Source organism: Neodiprion fabricii, chromosome 3 (genome assembly GCF_021155785.1).
Source record: "Neodiprion fabricii isolate iyNeoFabr1 chromosome 3, iyNeoFabr1.1, whole genome shotgun sequence".
NCBI lineage: Eukaryota > Metazoa > Arthropoda > Insecta > Hymenoptera > Diprionidae > Neodiprion > Neodiprion fabricii.
This window is the reverse complement of record NC_060241.1, coordinates 15,833,805-15,852,457: the sequence shown is the minus strand read 5'-3', so window position 1 is coordinate 15,852,457 and position 18,653 is coordinate 15,833,805. Positions and strand designations below refer to the sequence as shown.

Here is an 18,653-nt window from a genome sequence, read left to right as displayed (position 1 = left end):
ATATAACATACAAACGTGAACCTCATTTTCTGTACCATTTCACGTAAGGAAATCTGCATCGATCAGAAGCTAAGAGCGTTTTGTAAAAAATTCAATGAGCAATTCTAACCTTATTTTTTTAAATATTCCGTTTTATGCACCTTTTCCCCAAAATATCGAAAATCGTATATCATCATTTACCCTAAAATAAAGCTGTGAAGCCAATCCATTACGTATCCACTTAGCGTTGGTTTTGATTACCTTAGCCTGGATTGAAAGAAAAATGGTACCCAAGAGATAAGAAAGGAAAAAGGAATGGGGAAGTTAGCTTAAAAGATGACGAATAGTACATGATCAAATGCCTCCTTACCTTGTCCGGTTTTCGACAGTGAAATTAGGTCAATTCTTCCCGTAGCAGTTAATTATGTCCATTATTTTTTCGTCGACCCCACGGAATTTTTTTAAACTTTGCCAGTTTTCAGCGTCAGTTGAAAAGACTTCGTTCTATTCTATTATATTCAAGTAAACTTGTATACCTACCTTGAAAAATGTACGTCACAGAAAACCAAATGATGATGATAGAGTAGTATTTTTTAATCAACATCTTAAAGAACTTTTTGCCAAATTTTATCGACCTTCCAAAATACTTGTTCGTTGTATTATGAAGAAAATACTTTACTTTAAGAGCGACCTCTTACATTTTGATACCAAATTTACAGACTTTCAAGGCAAGTGTATATTAAATAAAAAAAAATCCAATGTGGCATCGACTCGCTATTGTTCTCATGTGAAACATGAAATCGTGCAGAGTCATGTGATCTGTCCGTTTTACATTCAATTTTAATCTAAGGGTTATCTATTCTATTACCTCGTCTTCATTTTTTTTACCTTGTAACCCCAATCAATACTACTCTGGCAATTTTCGTGAGGAATCTACACAGGCGTACATCTAGAAACAAATTCGGTTCTATATCGGCACCCTTGACATGTAGCATAAGGGCCATATAATGTTACGCTTGCATATCAAACGCAATATTGATATTGTTGATGTAACGAATACCCATCTAGATGTATATGGGAGTATAAAATCTATACCCGGTTGTGTCGTGAAAATAACACAAGGGCTCCCAATCCGCCTGGATTTACGTAAGTTAGGATTTTGGAGGGTTGATCACTACGTAAAAATGACATACACTGATTACAATAACAAAGATTACAATTCAATCATAGAAATTGCAGCGAAATCAAAGATTACAGCAAGATTACACATAGTACAAAATGTTTACAAAGATCTCAAGTGATTACACTGGTCTGCAAAATAAACTGTTTTTTTTCTCCTTCTTATTATTACAAGTAATTCTAATAGATTTAATACTCTTGAATCGAAATGTAGTAATAAAAAATATGTACCACGCATACTTTTCATGTAATGTTTTTTTTTTTATTAAAACGATAATTTTCTTAACAAATTATAGTCAAACACTAATGACAGCAACTATATTTACAATATTTTTAATAAAAGAAATAATCATATCATGTAATATGTTATACATACGCGACAGCAAAAAATGGACAGCAGATGTAGCAGATTCAGCGCACTAAAATCTTCATGTCTATAATATTTTTTTCTGAAAAAGGATTTGGTTGCAGAACTGTGTTACTAAGCTACACGGAATACAAATAAATTTATGAAATTGCAGTAAAATTACATAGCTTACAAATGTTTCGAGAGATTACAAGAGTAAGACAGGCTACAAGACAATGTCACCGATTACAAAGAGATCGCAAAGGATTACAAAAATTACAAATAATCGCAAAACTTACAGAGATTTCAAGGATTACAAAGATAATAGGTTATGTACAGTATTGACAGAAATTTTCATGCGATTACAATGATTTCAAGGATTGCAAAAATAAGGCGAAGAATGCAACAAGATTACAAAAAATTACAAGACATATCAACGGTTGCACAAGAATACAAGAAGCATGTACACCAGAAGATTATGACAGTTATTAACTCCTTTGGGGTATATTTTACCGATCGGCATTTGTCTCACGGTCTGCGATTGGAGAAAACAGCAAGAAATCAGTCAATTACGTGCGACGAGACAACTACCAATCGGTGAACTGCACTCTCAATTACCGAAATGCTGACGGATCCCAATAAAATGTATCCTATATTGCATGAATGCAGGCGGATTTAGCCTTACGTGTTAAATTGCCCATGAGACCGTTACCACAAAATATCCAGTATACACATCACACAGCAGCATGTCCCATTGCGTGCCTCGATAAATACATCTGGCACAGCAAAATGTTACTTACAATTCTTAATTCCAGACTCTGCCTACGTTCCTCCGATTTGTCGATTATTAAATACCTGGGTGAAGACTAGAAAAAAGTGGTAACGCAAGTACAAATTTTTGTTTCAGTCGAGCGTCGCGTTTCCGATATTAGCACGAGTTCAAGAGATACTAGCAAGGAATCCGTATCAAGAAGCGGGAGATTGAGCAGCGCCAGTGTGAGCGGCACTCAACCGTTGACGCGACTTGCGCGCCTTTTAAATCAACGACCAAGTTTCATTCCAAGCGATGAACTGCCGAGGCGTCTCTCATGGGAAAGGTTCGTACGTCGTTTACTTATACATATAGCCGCTGTGTTCGGAAGCCCGTGCCTGGTTTAACTTTCCAGCGCTGCAGGCAAAGTTCATTTTTGTGCTGCCAAACAAACTTTTCGTGTTGGTACAGGAACAACTTTTTTAACGGGGTTTCTCGGAATAAATTTGTTCATCGAAGTACGCCTAATCTGCCATTGAACGAAGTCGGCTACTAAGTGAGCATTTCTAAACAATCGATACGGAAAATTGAGTTCCGTTACTCAAATTTTCGACCACTCGAAGGGTTCTTACCAAGTGAAGTTTACATGAAACTTTTTTAACGGGGTTCCTCGGAATAAATTTGTTCATCGAAGTACGCCTAAGCTGCCATTGAACGAAGTCGGCTACTAAGTGAGCATTTCTAAACAATCGATACGGAAAATTGAGTTCCGTTACTCAAATTTTCGACTACTCGAAGGGTTCTTACCAAGTGAAGTTTACATGAAACTGTATTACGTTAATGAGTCCAAGCACATCGAGCCGCGAAGTACCTAGCTTTATAGTTTCATCGATACTGCAAGATAATACGATGAATTACACTATCACTAGACTTGATAACTAAATCGTCAATAGATTCCCTAAATATGTATGGGATGTACCGTCAGGTCAGAAATTTCCAGAAATAAAAGTACGAAAAAACTAAGGCTGAAAAAGATCACGGAGCTGGTTATGTTAAGGGGGGGGATAAGAGTTTCAGCGTAAAAAAAACACTTTATTTGTGAATTTTTTTTAAAAGTATGGATTCAGCAAATTTAGTCAAACCTTTTGTACATTATTAAGGATACTTTTAACAATATTCTGTAATTTTTTCATGCGGAAATATTGAAAAATAAGCCGGTGAGGAGTTTGCAAAACACAATTTGCGGTGATCACTATATCTCGGTCGGAAATTATCTGATATCAAAAACATTAGAATTTAGTCAAAGTATCATCAAATCCTTTCCCCAACGGTCTTTGATTATTTTTTTTTCATTTCAAAATTTATGGTGGCCATCTAAAGTGTAAACTGATATTTTCCACAAAAAATTCCGCCATTTTGTGGGTGGGAAACCCCCTTGATGCAGAAAAAAAAATTTTAACTAAACGTTGGGGGGAGGTATTTTATATGTAGAAAATGTGTACCAAGTTTGAAATCAATCGGTCAAGCAGTTTTTAAATGGCAGTGAACACGGACTTTGAAAAAGTAGTTTTGAGAAAAAATCACAAGCGCCCGATCGAACGTACAACGACAAACTGACGCTCGTCTCTCGTTTTAAAATATTGTACAGTGTATAGTATATACATACAAATATAAAATATGTCTTTATGGCTTTACTTACCTGTCTTTACTAAATAAAATATTCTCGAAACAGGATAATGGACCAGAACGATAGAAGTGAATAAGCTATATCTGCTGTCAGAGCTATTATATAGTGTTAAAGGGCAGAAGACTAACTAGACGATAACTTCAAGAGTTCTGCTCAGGTCGACTTAAAATTTTGGGAATATATTCTTGAAATGTTTAACAATAAGTTAAGACAAAAAAAATTCAATTTTTCGAAAGTGCAAAACCAAACCCCCCCTTTTGAGGCTAATAGAAAAAGTCCTTGTGAATCGGGAAAAATTTCGAAACACTAAATAACAATCTTACATACTTTGTTTTATTAGCAAGGTCAGAGAAATCACGTTATTTTATCATTTTTTCACTACAAAATCCATATATAATTTGTCTGATTTTGATAAATAGCAGTTTATATACTATCCATAAATTGATACACTACTTAAATTGTCTGTTTAAAACAGTCGGAACGTTGCTGTTTATTGCGGAATACGTTTATTTCTTCTTATCTTCCAATACTTACTAGCACCGTGGTATTTTCAATTTATATTATTCTCTGTCATACAGACCGCGATATTTCGCTCTCTCCCTCTGAGCCGCGTTGTGGTTCTCAGTATTCGTCTAAATTCTGTTATCGATCGTCATCAGCGGACGCTCTCGCTCGAATTCTTCGAGTATACAATAAGGGAGCTCTCCTCTGAATCGAGCCCAGCTCTCGATCAGATTTTAAGAGAGCAATCAAACGGACTGAAGTCAGCCTGTGTATCGTTTATAAATGTGTCTAAGGAGTTAAATATCGATATTTGCCTTTCAAATATTACTATGTCTAATATTCAGCCTCACCACCCTGTATATAAGAGCGTTTAGTTGATGAAATGTCATATTTCAGGGCTGCGTACAATAAGTCGTAACAATTTTTTATCTTAATTTTTTCTTGCGAGTGTTTTTTCGGTGCCGTAGGTCTAATACAAGAACAGGTCTCATTTTTACGTTTCAGCCCTTTGTGGGGGACCCTACTCAGAACTGTAGTAATACTTTATTTACTACACGGTTTATCCAACAATAATAAAAACTCAAAGAAGTAACAGAAAGCTAACGATTACATTACCTAATACTTACATTAGCATATATGAGTGAATTTTAAATTAAACCAAGTCAACGAGTCATATCAGAGAAACAATCATGCCCGTGAAAATGAAGCAGATAAACGACTACAATCATGAATAGAATGACAGGCTAAGTTTATCATATAACAACAGTAGAGAATAAATTTTTTTCAAAAGGAGTTTTTCAGTTGGATGTATGTAACTAATTTAGCTCAAGTAACATTTTTCAACTCTTTATTTTATCATGTTTTCAATTCAATAGTTTTTTGACATAATTGCGTCCATACATTTTTATAATTTTACTACATCCTTTTTAACTATACAAGACCTTGGCATTACCTTATTGTTTTATAATCAACGAATTATGTATCTAAGTTGCAGATTTCGTCGCAAGAAGCCTTCGTTAATTTTTCAATTCACCCAAAAATATTCGAATTTGCAATTTCTCTAGAATTATGTATCATATCGGTAACAAGTATATGTATTAACTTTACCTTCGCGAAAAAATTGTTCAAGTATAGCTAAATATACCACATCGTCTAGTAAAAGTTTTGAAAACTTTGAAAGTTGAAAAACAAGACGATAATTTCAGGATTTCAAATTTTATGATAACGCTCCGCCAGATCACTCGTGCCTGTAATAATAAGGATATACCGTGTAATGGTTCTTTCAATGTGAACCGATGAATAAATTTCGTGCGTCAAATCTGTAGGAAATGCGCACGTAGTAAAAGGTACTGAAAGCTCAGCTTTCACGATCTCATATAAATCGTCGCCATCAGACAACTGGCGCGGGCGAGAGGTGCTTCCGCAATTTTCTGGCTGAAAAAAAGCTTATTATATTATACATAGAGCGTCCCTTTCGCAGTATAGGAGAGTTTGCAGCCTCGTGAATTTTTATCCTTTACCGTTCTTCGCACATTCCTTTTTTTTTTTTTAGTCGTTTGTTTTTTTCATTAATCCCAGTGCCGCTTGCTTATTACTGCGTCTGACCGAGCACGAGAACGTGACTTTTGTAGCACTCGATTTACGCACGACTACTCACCCTCCACTTTTACTGATCCGACGTATTTCCCAGTCACCCCGCTGAAGCAGCGGAGAACAATATTGCCAGCACCAGTGATAATTACCGCCTTTCGATTAGAAAATATTTTGCAACGTTTTACAAGAATTAATAAATTTCAAATCCACTTTATTACTGACAAAACCATCGTCAATTTCATCGAGAAGTTAAAAAATTGTTTAGAATGATTATTTCGAGACTAGTTGTTGAAAAATTTAATAGGCGAATAAAGAGGTGTGTACAATCATTTCATCCCAAACGAGCAGGGAAAATTCTCAGTCCTGGAACATCCCGTTATTTTTTTATTTGCGAAAATACAAGATATTTTGGCATACGGATTTTTGTTTTGAAAGAAACTCAGAGATCGTTTAGTTGATTTTTCTCAAACTTCAATTAGTTCTAAGGAAATTGAAGACAAGCTTGGAATAGACGAAATTTCATTTAAATCAGCTCATTCGTTTTTACGTTAATTTTAAACACAAGAGTTACAAATTTTTATAAATCATTCACGAATACCTTAACCGATTCTGCTCAACGGCTGATAAATTTCATTGCGATTTAATGAATTTTTTTTTAACGATTGATTTGAAATTACGCAATAACGATAGTTCCTAATATGAAACTGTAACATTACTGTTACGAACTGAAGATTGTAGGAGATAGAAAATTTTTGTCTCACTCGAAATACCCAAATTTCAACCATTCTCTTTAGAGCGTTAATCATGCTTACAAATTGCTATTATCAGTTTTGCGGGCTGCTCCAAAAATTAAACTGACCGTTCTTGAATTGAACAAAGATCTTACGACCCTTGTCACGAGAACGTACCTTGTGACATGCCAACATCGTCCAATAATTAGACGTATACCGGATGCCAGAGTCCGTCAGAGAACCCAGTTGGAGTATTTCGAATAAACGGAATGTATCCCATCTGTGTAGACGCTTCTAACATATTCCGGAAATTCAAATGTTTCGCAATAGTATACGAGGCATTTTACCCAAAACCAACCTACGTCCAACCCTCACCATCGACCTTCTTCTTTTATTTATACATATGGTGTAGAGTGAAACCCAATTTTCGAATGAATAGCCCATATCGATTGACTTCAAATTTTTTTCATGGATTCTTTGATAAAAAACGAACATTATGAGGCCAAGGTAGAATTGGGCAAGCTATTGATTGAGAAGCTACAAGTGAATCAAGTAATTGTTACGTCCGGCCTTCCGGCAAACGTCTTCTCCATCTTTTCGCTACTTGCTAATTCTTCCGCTTTCCACATAGTCACCTTAGTCTCCATCCTGTCGTCCTCGTTCTATCCAGCCACATCGCCCTTACTCTGCTAATTCTATTCCCCACTATTCTCAATTCCCACACCTTTCGTGCATTCGCTCTTCTATTCCATCCTCCATCAAGTACAGAATTCGTATTCCTACGTTCATCCACTCGGCTTCTAATTTTAAATCCAATTCCATCTATTCCAAAATTCACTTCGTTAACACGTTTGCACATTTACATTCTTCACCACTATAATAAATCGTCTACGAATTCAAGTAAACCTTCTTCATCGCATTTATCATTCCTTCCATCATCCCCGGATCCAGGCCAGTGACGAGACCGGACCCGAATTTACCCAAACAACATCTTGGGTTGGTATAGAAGTGGTTCGACAATCGCTACTCGAATCAACCCCCGTCTATTCCGTAACATAGTTAAAAAGTAGGAAAAATCGATGTAATATGAATTGAAAAAATACAAATTTATATTTTATTCGTTTATTCTCACTTTACAATTACTTGTTTCGCATGTAACTTCTAAACCAAAAGCTCGCACACTTCCATCTAGGTCGCAAAATTGTCGTATTTTATTCGTTCTATTCGAGCTATCCTTTCGAAAATTGTGTTTTCGTATTTTTGAGAGCAAAACAAAAAGAATCGCCGATGTTGAGGTTCAGACGCAGGTTGGTTTAGGGTGGAATGCCTCATATGTATCATGACAGTATCAACTTATGCGTACCGTACTGAGAAAAAAATAACTGCATTTGTCAAAGTTAGGTATTAATTAAGTGAACGCTATCACTTCACTCGCACTGAGGTACATTTCCAATTTTGTTTACTATTCGGTCCTTTTAAATAATTTCACTGCTTACAGTAACCGTAAAATGTAGTTCTTGACACGAAATAAGAATAACTTTTGTACCTGTAACTAGAAAATCTAATATGCGTTACTATTCTTTCTGACTGTGCTGTCACTTGTATCACGTTTTTTTTTTTTTTTTTTTGATATTCGAACAATACTCGAACCGATATTGTAACGATACTCATTCTACAAAAATTTCTACCATAAGAAATAAAAAATTTCACAGTTTGGTAGAACAGCAACAAAAAAAAAACAAATTTGAATGTCTAATTAACGGATATTGCAACTACCGCTCTGTTTAAAATTCCATGATGGTGTGCCCAGAACTCCCATTAGGGGGGAAGATAAGTCAGCTCGTTAAAATTTCAGTCGAGTGCGAACCTCAGTTAGGGGGTGATGATTTTTGCTAGTAGTCGAAACGCGGCTGGTGTACGGAAGGTGTTTAAAGTTTCATCACCGAATCCGTGCCAATGCGCGCCTCCCACGCCTGCATGTTCCGCTGCCAAATGGGCGAGTTTTTAAACTTTCAGCTCTCGGATGGCTCGACTGCCGACCTAAAGTCTAGCAAGCTGTGAGTGAAATGTGTTGCGACATTATACAAATCAACAAGCTGTTTGAAAGCTGCGGACGATATCCCACAGAGATGATATTGCTGCCGGGCTGTCGAATAAAGTCATACAAAGAAAATTTTATTCGGATTTAAAAAAAAATTTCAATCTCTACCAATTTTTGCAACACTTCACGGCTTGTAAAATTTTATTTCAATCCAAAATAATATTGAAATAAATGAAACGGTCGTTTGTTTCAACAATACGATTCTGCGATGGTAAACGATGCGACCGACATTTCACCAACAGCCAGGCACCGTTAAATCGTAGGATTTCACTACGTGTAAGATGTAATTTCGAGTTTTTAACTGCTGACAAAGACCATCCGCATCGTTCACCTTCACGGAATCCTTCCGGTATGTAATTCAACCAATAATTGTATCCTAGAACAGATCGATTTAGTAAAAAAAAGGTACTTTTGTGATATGAAAAAATCTTGTTCCTCGCATTTTGTGATATAAAACAAGTATTTGATTATAGTGAACATATTTTTGAAAATCAAAAAGAAGAATACGAAAAAAACATCCTGCTCCAACGAATATATTTTTTCTCTGAATGTGATTTAATTTTCGACTTTTTTGGTGCCTCTCGTAGATATTTTATAAACTTACCGAATAGGACAATTAATTTTCTCTCTGCTCCTGTGATAAAATTGACATTTCGAGATTTAAATTTCAAACATAGGTCAACAGTTCCAATTATTATGCCGTAACGCAAATAGGGTGCGGCAGTTCAGACGAGTGACTTTAGCAGACACGGGCAAGAATCCGAAATTCAAATCTTCCTCTTTCTCTTTACTCGACAATTTCACACGAAAGCGAAATACGGGACACCCAATTGTCTCTTCTTAGAGCAAATATTTGGCCTGTTTTTGGTCGTTTGAAAAGTGTTGGGGTAACCTCGTTGATTTAACAAAGAACCCTTTCCGTTTGAACACCGAAGCATTAGCACGTTGGGCTACTTCAAAGAACACGACGCCCTGACAAATACCGAATCGAAAAAATCGCATTCTCGGCAGTCGTAGAACCCGTATTCAATAACTCGACTGTTGCGTTTATTTATGGTAAGCTACGATACAAGTGCGCAAAGTACGTGATACTTGCTCGAATGTAGTTTGACAGCCGAGTGAAGCAGGAGTGACAAAAACCCGAGTGCGAGGGCTACATACACGCAAGCGTATCATATATTATTTTTTTTTTTTTTTGTACCACCTGTAATGGGAAGTCCAACTCGAGAAAATTGAAAACGTGACAATCTAACCTGAACATAGACGCGTTGCTACAACCAGAAGGTAATATTAGGGAGGAGACATAACTCCGCGTTAGGAAAGTGGACCACATTCTGGTCGGAAATTTGTTGTTCCAATAGCGCCGATCGCAGCGCTGATGTCGTCTGTTGCTCTGCGCCTGATAGCGGGCAATACGAATAACAGTTAAACCCCTACCGACGCCATCTTAACGATTTGTTATCGAAAACTGCGAATTTATTATGTAATATTAAATGTTACTATCTTTTGGTAATTAACCCCTTCGCAATCCTAAGTAAAAAGAATTTTCATCAATTTTGCAGGTTTTACGTGTACTTATGTTTGAAAGGCAAAGATATAGTGAGTCAATACTTTAGTATTTTCGCTCAAATATGTGTTACTGAAAGTTAGGGGTCAATTGTTGTACAACGTGCCAAACTGCAATCGAATCAAAAGTAAATAAGCTTAAGCACATCAATATTTAACTTAACCTGACAGCAACGTGGTAATATATCACGAAAGATTTGATCAAAAATGCTTTGCCAGCAAATGGAAGATGATCCATTTACATGAAAGGTAAGTTTGTGGAGTCTTGTTTTCTGCCGTGAATATTGTTTTCAAACCGTTCTGAAACGTATCCTATCCAACATCCGAATATAAAACCGCATGTACTAATTTTTTAATTAAGAACTGTGCGCGTGTGTAGCTCGCTCAAATTTCCGATGCAACACACGACACCAGCGCTGCGAACGGCGCTATTGGTACTACAAACTTCCGATCAGAATGCGTCTCATCGTTGCCGTCAGAAAGAATACGTAGTTATGACTTCTCCCTAACATTACTTCCTGGCTGCAACACAGCGGATCATACTGCGGACCATAGACTTATGAAGAACGACTCTTCACGTCCGATGGCACCATTTACTCCAGCATTGTTCGCCACACTGTATCGTAATATACATGAGTTACGGTAATTGTTGGGAAATCGGCCGCCTCGCGTACTCTCTTCGCACCGAAGAGGGTGCACGAAGTCAAACTTTTCTTGCAGATGTTACAAAAACACAGGGTCTAAATTATAGATATACATTAGCCTTTGCCAGATGTAATCAGTCAGATTGAAATTCTGACCCTCTTAAAACTAGATCAAACTTTGTGATATGTTTTAATTGGTTAATTAGAGTATTGTGATTTCCCGTAGATTTGTATTTGCATACATTTAGAGGTTAGCGGTCGTAATGATACATGAGACATACGATAATATCTGAGTTTCAATTGAGTATAACTTGAAAACTAATTATTATCATACTAGAAATGCTGAGCACACAAATATTTTAGTTTTGAGTGAATCCATAAGGTTACAATAAGTGAAAGAATATGGCAGGTTCCGGAAAGTTAGTAAAAAAAACAAAAAATCACTGATTTCTTAGATTTCTCGATACCTCACCATACATTTTTCCGGCTCTAATCATAAGTTTCGAAAAAGAATCCTACGTTAGAGGGAGAAAAATGATTCATTTTCATCACGGGCCCGGATTTAGTAGAGAAGTTATTATTTCAAAATTCACTCGAAGCTGAAACTTTCTTGAGCTCAACTGTTTACTTTGATCTTTAGCTTTCGAGTCATACTTATAATTGAAAGTCGCACCAAGGGGACCTTGCGGTCTAGCGGGAGAAAATTTGACTGTTTTTCAAAATTTATTTTTTTTATGCTAGAATTGAACAATGTTATTTAAATTTTGTAGGTATGTTTTATGACTTATAAATTTTACAAAATTGGAAATAAAAAAAAAAAACAATTTTTTTTATTATTATTTTAAAAATGGCGCTGAAGTCGTCCCTTCGCAAAAAGTTGACCCTGCTGCTGTTAATCGATTTGGTTCTTCCACTTATCTGAAAACAAAAAATTAAAAATGACACTTAATTATTATGAGTATATCTATCGCAGTAACTAAAATGAAAAAAAAAAGAAAAATGGCAAAATGGCGTATTGTCAAAATTAGAAGTCGGAAAACAGCCTGATTTTAACAATGTTTTGTTTATAAAAAAATTATAAATATTTGATGTAAAATCTTCGATTTAGTCCCAGCGATAGCTGCCAGTGTACTTAATAACATATTTCAATTTGAGATGAATCGGTCGAGTAGTTTTTTTTAATTGATCAACATAAGACAGAAAGAAGTAGTTTCGAGATAAACGCGTTTAAAATTTCAAATAAGTATTTTCTCCAAAAAATTAGAATCAAACGGGTACTTACATTAATCTGCAATTCCAGTACCATACAATATCCCTTCAGTCTTCTCATACTCTTGTATTTCTTCAGTTTTAGCTTTTTTACGAGCTGTTCTGGCCTCTTTAGAGTCACTCGTGCTCTGACGATCAGCTTTATAAATTCGTTGTGCATCACGGTCTTGGGCAAGTTGCTCAGCATATGGACCGATTTTAATACCCATTACAGTAGTAAAGATACGAGAGTTCTGGACCACACAATGGCGACGCTCCCCCTAGTTCCCCCTAGCTCCCGCCTACCCCCCCCCCCCCCCCCCCGTTGATCTTTTTCGCGGTTTGCCGCAAGATGGCTATTTTCATAGGATTTGACACACACACACACATACATACAAAATAATTCCTGTCGAGACTTGTTTGGCGCCGGAAAGCCGCGCATAAATCGAATAGGGTAAAAACCCGCTAGATCTATTGAAAAAATTCCAGGAAATTGCTCTTTGAGATGGTACCGACAATGAACTTTGCTGGTGGTGATGCGCTTAAATCAATCTGGGGCAATGGGGGTGGTCCCATAAAAATTCTTCGCACAAAATGCGTGTCGAGACTTGTCCAATGGAAAATTGTAGTGGGGGTGGGTGGTATATAAACCGTACGCCTATCGTTATCGTCACTCTGTTCTCATCGTATTCTCATTGTGAACTGTTCTCGCTTGTGAAATAACCTCGAAACGCGGTGGATCTAGCAAAAGTTAACCACGTCAGCCGCCTGGAGAATCTGCCAACCAAGAAGATGTCGGAACTCGAAATTGGGGGAGTGTATGATATCATCGGGTTACGACTGGTCAAAACAGAATTCTGGGTGCGTGTTCTGGCGACGATCGATGGAGAATACAACGTCTTCTTACCACCGAGAATCGAAAGAGTTCTACAAGAAGATTCCAGTCAGCTGACTGAAATGTGTAACATGGCCAGGGAAAATCGTCTGCATATGAAATACCTTGGTGGGGAATATCAACAAGTTTGAATTTTAATGCAGTTATGTGCCATAAATGAACTATGCGATCCCCCTCTACTTCCACAAAATTCATCCGCGAGGGGATCTCAACATGGCGATGATCCTAGACGTGCAATGTTTTATTGGTCATAACATGAAGTTTGTACCCAAGGAAGTCGCAGTCATCAACGTAAACGGGTCGGGTCTGGATTACATCATTTTCAAGCCGACCTATGATTTGGCAAGCTTACCACTTGAATGTAGTCCAATGTATGGTTGACACACAATCACCACGGAATATCATGGAATGCGGGCGACAAATCTCACGAGGATGTGACGAAGATTGTGAGAAAAATGGTTGGAAATGCGTGTTACGTATACGTCAAAGGGGCGGAGAAGAAAGCATGGCTGACGGAGATCGTCGATGGTACAACGAGGGTTATTAATATGGAAGATTTGCATATCATACCCCCTGCACTGGAAAAATTGAGGTATATGGAAGCCGCACCGTGGCATGACTTGAACCATGGATACTCTCCAGCGAATAACCTCCAGCAAGCAGCAGCGCCAGGCTCAATTTGGTATGATGACAACTCTGAATACATCTCGGCATACAACTGCGCCTTTGAAAATGTGCAGCAACTAAGAAGTTGGTATTCGAAGGAGTGTACCAGCTCCCTCGAGAAATCCTTCCGTCTGTACAAAGAATTAGACGGTTTAAGGGCAATGATGTCCGAGGATATAGCTTTTTTACCAAAAGAATTCATCTACACGTTCGCATCAAACTCCATCAATGATGCGTGGGATAAACTACCAGAGAATATGAAAATGACTACGTCATCGCAAGTTTCCGCGGATGTAGCATACATTACACACCAGGACCCGATGGCGATATAGTGGATGGACCGAATCCTCTAATTAAAGACTGTCTAGGTTGCAATCGTGTGTATAGATAATATGGACAATATTTGCCAAAATAGCAATAGAATTTATTACAATATATACAATTATATTCGGGTTTACATGTAGAATATTCAATAGAATTAATCTCAATTATATCATAGCTTATACATAGAATTAAAAAAATTTACTATTCGATAAAATTATAATCTAGAAATAGGATACATTACAAATATATATCTTTATAACTTTCACCCATTCTTGTCATACAAAATGTAAATGTTATGAATTTTTACTTGTGAAAAATATATAATCAATAATTGTGAATTTATCGTGGTTTATTCCTCAAAATAATCCATAAAAACATTATCGTTATCCTGTTCGTTAACATTATCATCATCATCATCATCATCATCATCATCATCATCATTGGTATTTTCGACATCTATAATTATTACGATAGTTTCATTCGCCCATTTTTCAATAATTATTTCTATACATATATCCCCGTAATTTATATAATGTTGGCTGTTTAGCCTCACTCGAGCAGCTCGCGCGTCCTCCACGAGTTTCCGAAGCTCCTCCAACGAGAACTCGCGTGTTGCTTCGGAAAAGCCTATAATTATCTCTTCCTGAACCTTTTCATCCTCACCCCAATCAACGATTTTTCAAAATTGATTCGTGATGAAAAATCTGTAAAAAGAGCAAACCGAAATAGAAAAGTTGATGCTGCTGCACTCACCATTTATATACATGATAAATCTCCAACCCAAAAAAGTTTCCACCTATTCAAAATGAGTGATACGGAGAAGGTGTGGAAGGTACTAGAATTTTATTTTAATGTAGTGCTACACACCAATCCTCGTCCGAATAATAACCATCATCGTCAGCCCTGTCAATGTCTCCAATCATTTGACGGATTTGTTCAATATTATCCAGTAGTAAAGCAAATCCGATACGCATTTCATCACCATGACCGCCATTCCAAACACCCTCCACCTCCGCCTCCCCCTCATCCTCCTCCTCATCCTCCTCATCCTCCACATCAGTTGGTGATGGTGATGATTCTGAATGATGATGATGCTCGCCAGCCAAGTTTTACTCAAACTCGCGATCATCATCACCAGCACTGTTGTCATTCCATGGCTCGGTACCGATGATCAACGTATCGGCATCACTAACGATCATTTCATCATCATCCTCCTCCTCATCGTAAGCCACCTCTCTGCTCACCCGCTTATACGTCGGCGAACGTGGTGGTGAATTGGGTGGGGAGTCTGACGGTCCTCTTTTCCATCCGTTCATTTTTTTTTATTTTTGATACGATTCTAAAATTTTTCCAGAATTTTTATGGATATGACGATAGGGAATACAGGAAAGTTGAAACAAATCGAAAAACTTTGTTAACATACTAATCAAATGCGAAAATCATTACGAAATTCAAATCAACGTTCACAGTATCGTAAGAGGATTAGCGTAGCACCATATACATTGTGCCGTGGATTTTTCCCGCTCTTCGGTCACTCGGAGAAAATGACCGAGAACTTACCGCGCGCACAATAAATCGGCGTCCACGATGTACCCTGGACCTAAAACAATATCGCGAAATTTGTTGGACGCCTGGCGTGATTAACACGCCTCGAAATCGGTAATGCGAAATACCGCGACCATATACTCGATAGCTCAGTACCGCGGAGAGGGGAGGGGTAATTTTTGGGTAGAGAGAGATACAACACACGTACGCCAACACGTGGTTTGGCCAAACCACTATAAAATTCCAATAATATATTTCTAGCCAGCGATAGTACAAGAAAAAATAAAAATAATAATAATACTGCGAAAGTCGTTCTTTGCCATTCCAAATACAAAGGCTCAGATTTAACCCAAAAAAAAGGAAAGAACAAACAAAATAATAAAAAAATTAATAGATCTAGAAAACCTCTACGGCCTACGCGCGCTAGTCGCTGTCTTAATAATACCCTAACTCACAAAAACCAAAAACAAAATTTTGGCTCGATGCGCTGCCCGCGATCGCCCTCTACTAACTACGACGCTAATCGTCACTTAACCATAAACCGCTACACAAAAACGTAATCGAGATCATAATCGACGCGCTAATCACGATCGTTATTAAATCTAGGTGATATCTTACTTCTACGTGCGCTAGTCGCCACCTTACTGATACACAGTAATTCATAAACTAAACCAAAAGGACGTGACTCGATGCGCTAACCGCGACCAAATTAATAAATCTAGGAAGCTTTTCTTTTCGTGCTGGTGTGTAGCGTACTATGACGCATCCGAGCTCCAGTCGTAGTCACTATTTCCAAAAAGTTCGCAACCCGTCCCGCTAAACCGAGCATCCACGCACAGTGATACGCGACCCATACGAGAGGTGACATTTTTACATACGCCGATTCGACGAGACCCCGTGCAGCGGAATTTGGCCACACTCCATTTCGAACCGAAATTGTCCCCCACTCGAAACCGTGACTCTACGCGAGATTTTACAGGGATCAACTTGACTCTACGCGTTATCGCGAAACTCAGGCTACGGTCATCATCAAGGAGATCGGCAAACAAATTTCGAGCGCTACACTAACTCAACAATCAAGTGGGCCGACCGTTTACCAGTGCGCCAATCTAAGTTGTGCTCGAAATATGTTCGCAAAGAATTACAAGCGCTTACCGCTTCGCATCCACACGAGGAATTCTCCGACACCGGTCTCCGCCATGTCACACACAATTTTCTACCTTCTGCTTTATTCAATCGTGACCACCGCGAAACGTCGCCAGGACTCAAGTGACGAGCTCTGCAAATCGGAGCCGCAATTCGAACATGCCTCGAACATATAGGCGCTATCCGTTGTCAAAATTCTCCCGATCTAATTGGGGTTCTCGTTACGAAATTCTTACAGCCTAGCTTATCGCTATCGTTGAATCCCGCTGTCGCGGGGTGTTGATTGGCTGGCCAGTCTCTGGTACCCCGTAGCTTGGCAGTGGCGTGGTGACTACTTCGCGAGGGCACCTGTCGTCAGTTGGGCGACGGAGGGGGGGGTACGGCTCGCCGGCCACCAACGGGAATCTCGTCCGCCTTGGGTTCCCTCGCGGCAGAGCTCTCCGTTGACGCTCTCTCCGTAGCCTCGTGCGATGCCCTCCTTCCGTCGCGATCCGCCGCGATCGCCATCCGGTAACGTCGTTCGAATTGGCTGCCGATCCCCTGTCTGAGGCCGCATTTACTCGCCACCCAAAGAAAAATAAACAAAAATCCTGAAAAGTCGTATTCGCTAGACCGACTACGGTCCCCTCTCAGAGTCTCGGATGCGTGACCGTTGTCCCGGCGCTTTTTTTTCGAAATGAGCCGCGGTCTGATCCGCGGGCTCCCTAATTTTGGGTTCCGTCTAGGGTTCGGGGAGCCGTGTAGAACGCGCGGTAAAAATGCCACGTTACAACATATATATGTGTATTCTATAAAGTACTCACAAAAAATATAAACTCGTTGAAGTCTTAAGATTTTTCAAATGAACACCGTTGTTTTTTTTTTTTTGTTTTTTTTTCCTTCCTTTCTCACAACTCACTTTATCAAAAACGCTTGTTTTCACACGAAGGATTTTTAAAATTACTAGACAAGTTTCAAACCGCTGTTCGAATTTATACTAAAGGAGTCGCACCCGCCCTCCACCGAGCAAAAACCAGCCAGCCAATCATTTGTAGAGCATGCACTACGTGACATACAGACAAACATGTGACGCGGGGGCAGTATAAGCTAGGAGAAAATTTTCTCAAGAGCTCACCTGCTTTTCGTTGACCGATTTTTCCCCATCACATGCCCCCACGCTGATAAGGGTTGGGGTGTGCAGGCTCAGACTTGTTTTGTCATCAAATTTTTTATTCTTCGATGGCTGCGGTGGTTCATCACTGCAGCCCTCCACCCAGTCACCACTGCGCGCTGCCCACTACCTGCTTTTTCGTTGTCCGAATTTTTCCCCATCACATGACCCAACGGTGGTTGGGGGTGTGCAGGTTTTTGATTTTTGCTTAGCCACATGAACAGCCATATTGATCAATTTCACAACCTCTCCCCACTCGCAATCCTGGATCGGTAAACACACCGGCTTGCAACCCGATGCATGCAGATTTTTTACACGGAAACTGTGAATCGTCCAAGAATTACAATAAAATATTCAATTATACGAAATATCTCCACATTCTCTTCCCTTATGCATACAGGCGCAACATATCATCATTAATAATAATAATAACAATAACAATAACAACGACAACAACAACAGCAATAATTAAATCTCCGTACATGCATAGATAACGATCTGGCAAAAATACCGAGTCAATCAAACGATACTAGACGAGCACAAGATCAAAATTAAGACGTGAAAATGCAAACAATAAACGGTATTACGAATAGCACAA

The 18,653-nt window shown here is 38.5% G+C and overlaps 1 protein-coding gene across 1 annotated transcript in view; it reads left to right on the top strand.

Annotated features, from left to right (window-relative positions):
• The window catches only part of LOC124177255, a 247,152-nt gene that overhangs the window by 115,719 nt on the left and 112,780 nt on the right, over nt 1-18,653 (top strand). The window contains exon 5 of the mRNA XM_046559419.1: nt 2,412-2,601. Coding sequence (XP_046415375.1) covers nt 2,412-2,601 — 190 coding nt within the window. The remainder of the gene's footprint in view (nt 1-2,411; nt 2,602-18,653) is intronic.